The sequence below is a fragment of the Hydractinia symbiolongicarpus genome, chromosome 12, assembly GCF_029227915.1.
Source record: "Hydractinia symbiolongicarpus strain clone_291-10 chromosome 12, HSymV2.1, whole genome shotgun sequence".
In the NCBI taxonomy this organism is placed as follows: domain Eukaryota; kingdom Metazoa; phylum Cnidaria; class Hydrozoa; order Anthoathecata; family Hydractiniidae; genus Hydractinia; species Hydractinia symbiolongicarpus.
Genome location: NC_079886.1, coordinates 6,207,604 through 6,214,924, shown reverse-complemented (window position 1 = coordinate 6,214,924; position 7,321 = coordinate 6,207,604). Strand labels below are relative to the sequence as shown.

The 7,321-nt window shown below is 34.4% G+C and overlaps 1 protein-coding gene across 1 annotated transcript; it reads left to right on the top strand.

Annotated features, from left to right (window-relative positions):
* Nucleotides 1-4,344: 4,344 nt before the first annotated feature.
* On the top strand, nt 4,345-5,857 carry LOC130621191 (uncharacterized). Its single transcript, XM_057436508.1, has 2 exons — nt 4,345-4,728; nt 4,802-5,857. The coding sequence occupies exons 1-2, from the start codon at nt 4,507-4,509 to the stop codon at nt 5,855-5,857; spliced, it is 1,278 nt and encodes a 425-aa protein (XP_057292491.1). The 5' UTR covers nt 4,345-4,506.
* Nucleotides 5,858-7,321: the final 1,464 nt, after the last annotated feature.

Sequence of the window (7,321 nt, the reverse complement as noted above, 5' to 3'; positions counted from 1 at the left end):
ATTATTACACATATTATTATACTAAGATAATTAATAAGATGTTATTTTGCAGTTGGACAAAACAGAAGAGAAATGATACAATTTATATTATTTTTATTAAAAATTTTGTGTTCTTTTAATGTTTTATGTGCAGTCTAAGACAACCTAAATCTAAGTACAAATTTATTTAATACTTAATACTTTTGTAGGAGGTTGTTATGACAAGCATATTTTACCTTGCTTTTATTATTTTACTAAAATCTTGCAGTATTACGTTGTAGCTAGCGTAATTATAAAGATACATAATAATCATAACAAAGGAGGGTGTTACAACAATAATAATATGTCTTGTTCTTCACTTGTATTATTTTAGCGGAAGGAGCTAATTTTTGGTATAAATCACATAAAAATTTAAACTTTTATTTAACCACGTAACTATTTTTTTGATTAAAAAATAAGCCTATCGCATATTTTAGTTTCAACGCAACAAATTACCATGAATAAAGAATTAATTTCAACAAAAAATATTAACTGCGTGAGTGATGCAGTAATACATAGAAAAATATGCTTGTGGTAAGACCCTCCTTCTTTGTTAATTTATATTATTTTTTAATGTTGTTCCAGCCATACATTCTCAATGAAATTATTCTTATTTCGCCAACTGACCGACCATAAGCTACTACTGCCCATAGATCAACTAATTAAGTCGGAGTCACCTAATTAAATTGTTTTAAAGAATAGATAAACAGTGCATTTAATTTTGAAACACAGCAACTAATAAAGACTTTATTAAACAAATACATTCGATCATTTTATATTTTTTTTTTGCAGAAATATTTTATATAAGCTAAATTATATTACCCATATGCAAGTAGCAACATGCACACTATGCGGTATAAAATGGGCTAGCGAACCCGTAGATTTTTCCACAGGCAACTGGCTAGTCTAAAATAAATTTAATGCATACGTAAACAGCGTTTCTTAATGAAAAAAACAAAGTAAAAAATCTCTGCACATCCCTTTTATTAGAACAAATATATATATAATGTTTAAAACATTCAAATCTGTCTTTTATTTCCTTTTAGATTACAAAAATAAATGTATACAAAAATAGCTAGTGGTTAAACAAAAAAATATTTTTCTGATGTGATTTTTAACAACAATTAGCTATTTTTGCTAAAATCTATATTCTAATACCCATATATTTACGTCTGTCTGTCACGCAAATGGTACCGCAAGGAGGGAGAAGCACCTAATGCGGTAAAAAAGGACTGGCGAACCTATGGGTTTTTCCACGGGCCACTGACTAATAATTATAATACAAGCGAAAAACAAGACATATATTATTATTGTCATACCACCCTCCTTGTCATCATTATTATTTTGTCATGATTATTATATGCTCAAAACAGGCTAGCTAATGTAATACTGCAAGTATTTTACTAAAATAGTCAATATCATTCAGTACACCAAGGTACAGCACATAAAGAGAGACTCTCAATCGCAAGAATCCACAAAGTCTAACAGGTACATTTTGGCAAAAATTGAACTCAGGCTGCCATATTCCTCCCCAGGGCTTTGTATGCACATAATTTTTTTATTGTTTTGAAAATAATCCAAATACTTATCAAAATAACTAACAGTAATCATGTTCAAGTGATAGAGATATTGAGCTTTGTAAAGAGATAGAAAGAAAGATAGATGTGCATATTTTACATGGCTAGTCTTGCAAATATCTAGGGATATAGCCTCTATTATTTCCAGGAGGATCATGGCTTAGATGGAGAGTCATAGAGTATTTCATGCTTATTTTGAGCTACGCAGATCCAATTAGGGCCCACGCTCTACTAGACAACTCCCGGCAACATCCAACGGTCCACACAGTGTGCCATCTCCCCAATTTCCCTCACATGGCTTGAATTAACCCGGGGCTATGGTAACATTCACTCACCGATGTTGAATCGCTGTTAAGAGGAATCAAACCCCGGTCTCCCGCACAGAGTACAAGAGCTAAAACCACTAATCTACGGCGCCACAACAGTCGAATTAATATGGGTGAGAAATTGAAAAGATAGTGCACTGTGTGGGCTGTTGGATGTTGCAGGGAGTTGTCTGGCAGGCATGAACCCTACTGGGTCTGCTAAGCTGGAAAAGAGCATTAAATACTCTAGGACTCCTCCAGCTAAGACATGGACCATGTCCTGGAAAGAATTCTTGCGGCGGGATTCGCGTCATAATACTGGTTGAACCAATCACGGGCCAGTATTCAGATTAAGCAGCCAATTATGAAATGGTGTACAAATGCCGTAATCCAATGTTTTGTGGTGAAGCCCGTAGATACTAAAAGTAGGAACCAGCAGTAACCAGCAGTATTTTGAAGTAACCACCAGAGAACTAGCTGTTTCTTTAGTAGTACCGTATTTTCTGGTAAACCCGCACATCGTATAACCCGCAGCTCAGCTTTTTTAGGTAGTTATAAACTAGATGCTATCAGATAACCCGCACCTTCGTATAACCGGCATAAAATTTCAATCAATGTGTTTTACCTACCTTCACCTTTGCATAACCCGCATCGTGTTAAGAAAAAAATTAGCGTTTTTTACTTACCCTAATCATTTTATAAACATGTGCGTGTGTTCTATTTTTTTTTCATGCTGGAGACAAGTGGGAAAAGTTTAAAGTCGTGAACCCCAAACACCAGAACCGAGTGTCTGAACTAGCGACTCTATCAGTCTTAACTTCCTTTTCTCCGATTGCCGAAATGATAATGAATTAAAATTAATTTGACAAGTCGATCTTCTGCTAATGCTGGCAGTACTAAATCAGACAACGCTGTTTTCTTTTTATTTGTAGACATTAGTTTAAGCCAATAATAACTCTTGCTCCCTGCGAATAAACAAACAAAAAAAACCCATTCTATCAGGTTATAAACCTAAAGTAAAATCTCTGTTTTTTATGTATATTTAGGTTTTTCTGGCATAAAAATAAACAACATAATAATTATCACGGATTGTCTGTAACAGCGATGTACGGAAGGTTCTTCTCTAATGTTTATAGAATTTTGTTATCTATTTATATCTCCCCAATCACAGTGTGCATGATAAAATGAATGGCGGCAATAAGGAGGAGATAGTTGCGTGTGTCTAATTAATTGTATTTTATATTTATTTTTAATATTTTTAATGGCGACCTGTTGCTCGAAGGTAGCGAAGATAAAAAGAAAATTATTATCTATACTTTAATTTTAACATTTTTCAATATTTTTAACAGGAATTAATAATTAATCCTGGGCACTAGGTTGTGAAACAACCTGTCATGACCTTAAACTACCAAATATGATAAATAAAAGGGAACTTAGTTCCCACATTTTTTTCTGATACTTGATGCTCTTGCTAACTAGCTACTTTTAAGATGTTTTGAGGTCCAATAAATGCATTCGCAAAGATTATTTTCAAAAATATGAATAAAATTCGCAGAATTCGCGATAAATATCAACTAAGTTATTTATTTATTTATTCGGCTAAAGGCAGTTATGGAAACAAGAAGAACAGAACAAAAATAGTGTTTTCAGTAGTAAATTCATTCTTTGAAATAAAATGTAACACATTTCAAGGAAAAAACGTTCATATCAAAAGCATAATTTTTTTACTTGAACAGAAATCATGTGAGAAAAACAAAACTATATTTTCTGATCATCAGTATAGTGTTTTTCGTTATATTTGGTTTACAATTCAGATAATAGGTCATTTTTAAAAGATTAATTTTTTTGTTAATTCTCACATGTGGTTTTAAAAGCCTTCTGTCTCAACTGTTGCATAAAACCCAACTCACACCAGACATAAACATTTCAGAAAAATGGAACATGAACTGTTGTGTACATTTATAAATTGTTTCACATTCGAGCAGTAGTTGCGTTTATTTTGTTTTATTTATTTAGCTGGTCGTTCTGTTGTGGTCATTTAAAAAGATTTTGGTTCTCTGGTGATTACTTCAAAATAAAGGTTTTAGTTATGTTTACAGCTTAATTTTTGCCATTTTGCGACATTGTAATATAGCTATATACCTATAAATAGCTAGGTAACAACCAAACCAACAAAAAAGAATTTTTTAAAAAACATTTTAACAGTGTCTAGCTAGCTACCCTCAATGTCTTGCATAAAATTCCCAACTATGAACAAAACTTAAAAAAAGCTGTGCAGCCAGATTCGCGCAGCTTGTTCGCCATTTTATTATTTACTTTTTTTTGTAAGACTGGCATTGAACAATTTAAAGACCAGATATAAAAGTCGTAGAAAGTGAAAAGGGATGAGAAGTTTTCGGGGTCGTTTGAACAGGGGGAGGTAAGTAAGTAAAGGCCGTTTCACATTACAGCAATATATAGAAAAATATTGACAGCAATATATTTATGAATAATGATATCAATTGAAAATTATTGAATTCATTATATTGGAAAATATTTCGAATTATTGCAAATTGTCTCTTTAAATGTCTCTTTAAATGTCCATTTAAATTTTGTTGTAATTCAAAATGTCTGAGGAACAGAGAAAAGCGGTTGCTGCGATTATTATTGCTACAACTTTACTTCCGACAAACTTTTCCAAACCTAAGGTTACGCGTAGAATTTGGGTAAAGGAGTGGATGAAAAAACGAAAATCGATCGGTGTTTACGATAACTTAGTGCAAGAACTACGTTTGTATGACGAAGAGAGTTTCCGCAAATACCTGCGAATGAGCCCAGACATATATGAGGTGAATATAATTTTTAACTTGATATTCATGTGAAATAATTCTGAGTTTGATCTAAAACAATCCTTTTGTTTAGCTTTTACTTGAGAAAGTCAGAAGTAAATTAACGAAGAAGACAACGCATTTACGGAAACCTTTGGAGCCGGAGTTGAAGCTGACAATAACTTTGCGCTTTCTCGCTACTGGGGAGAATTTTACTAGCTTACATCATCACTATTCTGTTGGTATTTCAACCATTGCCACATTTATTCCTCAGGTTTGTCAAGCATTATATGATACACTAAAAGATGATTTCCTCAAGTTCCCCGAAAACAAAGACGACTGGCTTGAAATTGCATCTGAATTCGAAACGATGTGGCAATTTCCAAATTGCATTGGGGCAATGGATGGAAAACATATTGCTCTGTACCATCCTAAGCTTCGCGGTTCAACATACTACAACTACAAAGGTTTTTTCAGTTTAGTTTTACTAGGTATCATTGATGCGCGTTATCGATTTATTTTTGTCGATATCGGCTGCCAGGGACGTCTGAGCGATGGTGGAGTTTTCAGGCGGTGTGAATTTTTTAGAGGATTATCTACAAACAGCATAGATTTACCAGAAAGGAGAAAACTGCCAAACAAATCTGGAATTGATGATTCCTTCCTTAACCCTGAGTGTGACCAGCCACTCTTGCCATACGTTCTAGTTGCTGATGATGCTTTTCCCTTAACTGAGTATTGCATGAAACCTTACGCACAGAAAGGACTTACTGAGTCAAAGCGCATATTCAACTATCGTTTATCACGTGCAAGAAGAACAAGTGAAAACGCTTTTGGAATACTTGTAAATCGGTTTCGCTGCCTCACTGCAAAATTAAATGTTTTTCCCGAATCTGCTGTAAAAGTAACGTTAGCTACTTGTGCGTTACATAATATGCTGTGTACTATGTCTATGCAAACGTATACAAACGCGGAGGGACCGGAAATCAAAGATAATATTTTTAACAACCTATCAAGTCTGTCCCCGATGGAAGGAACAAAATCAAGAAACTTTAGCACACGCGCAGAAAATATTCGAAATTCTTTCAGTGATTATTTTCAAGGTATAGGCCAGGTGCATTGGCAATGGAATCAAGTATACGGACAATAGAACTTTATTCACCAAAACAACAAATACAAACAATGACGAATCTAAGGGTTCTAGAAAAGCTGTATTCTTCGTTTTGTTTGTAAAATAAGTGATTGGATTTCTATCTTCAATTCCTCCTTATCTTCGCTCTCGGGAATGGAAGACATAGACTTTGACACCATCATTCCAAACAGATCGTCAGCTGACTTTTCAGAAGGCTGTGCGTTCGGCTTAGGAGTAGACAAAACATTCAAAGCTTTGTCCATAAGCGCAGATTGTTTGACGTACAGCAGATCTTGTTGACACGAACTTTGCCCCTTACTCCGGTTGTTTTTCGATTTTGGGGTCACATAGAAAGATTCGTGAGACTCTAAATCGTCAATCTCCGATGAAGCCTCGTTTTGTCTCATGTTGGAATATGTGCGCTTGGAAGTCAAGTTATCGTTCAAAAATTCCATAAATGCATACCAAGGCCAATTAGGCTTCTTCAAATCAGCTCTCCCGCTTCCACTTTTCCTCTTCGATTCCTCATAATTCTGACGTAATGTCCCATAATAAGTCTTCATGCTGTGCATCTTCTTTTGTACTTCACTCTCGCTACAATTTAGCTCGGCTGCAATCGCTACAAGTGCCAGTTGTTTTTTGTTTTTGTCCATATATCCTGGGCAACTAACTTTGTATAGAACTTCGTGTTGTGACCACAAATTTATCAAATGTTCAGTTTCACCACTACTCCAAACTTTCTCATGTTTCAAGCCTTTTCTTCCTCGCTTCTGAGGTTTCGCAGAAGTTTCATCTTCTGCATTTTGTAATACGGGGCTGAGTGAAGGTTGAAGTTGCTGTGGCACGCTCTGACCGAATATTTGTGTGTTTTGGCTCAAGATTGACGAGGTTGGTTTTGGTGAGCTCTGAGTGAAGACATGTGCGGCATGTTGCTGTTGCGTCGTAGCTTGAGGAAATAGTATTTGATCATTCGTAGCAAAATCGTGTGGCTGACTTTCAAAATAATAAATGTTATTTTGCTCCATCTTTTATCTTCGATCGTATATTTCATTTACTGTTTATTTCAGACAGACAAATTTCGAATACTTTGCTGATTCGATTTTTCTATTGTTCGGAGAACAATTGAGTCTTCTCACAACAAAAGAATTTCCCTTGCAATATTTTTTAATTCAAACCGTGTTTGAATTAAAAAGTCTTGACAAGTATTGAAAGCGATTGCGTAATGTTTTTTCGAACGTGTCTCAAAAGTTGGTTTCACATTATTTCAATTAATTGAGGCAATATTTTTCAATAGTTATCAATAATTTCCAATATATTGGATTCAATATATTTCTGTAATGTGAAACGGCCTTAAGCAAGTGTTATATTTCTCCTATACAACAAGCTTTGTACATCTGTGTTAAAAATACTATGTATACATATTTAAATATACTTTTTACAATATGTCTACTTGAATTACTTTCTTTTTTCCTAGAGTACAAG

Coding starts and splice junctions, on each gene's coding strand:
- LOC130621191 (XM_057436508.1), top strand. CDS start 4,507: ATGTCTGAGGAACAGAGAAAAGCGGTTGCTGCGATTATTATTGCTACA. Junction 4,729..4,801: donor TGAGCCCAGACATATATGAG/GTGAATATAATT, acceptor CCTTTTGTTTAG/CTTTTACTTGAGAAAGTCAG.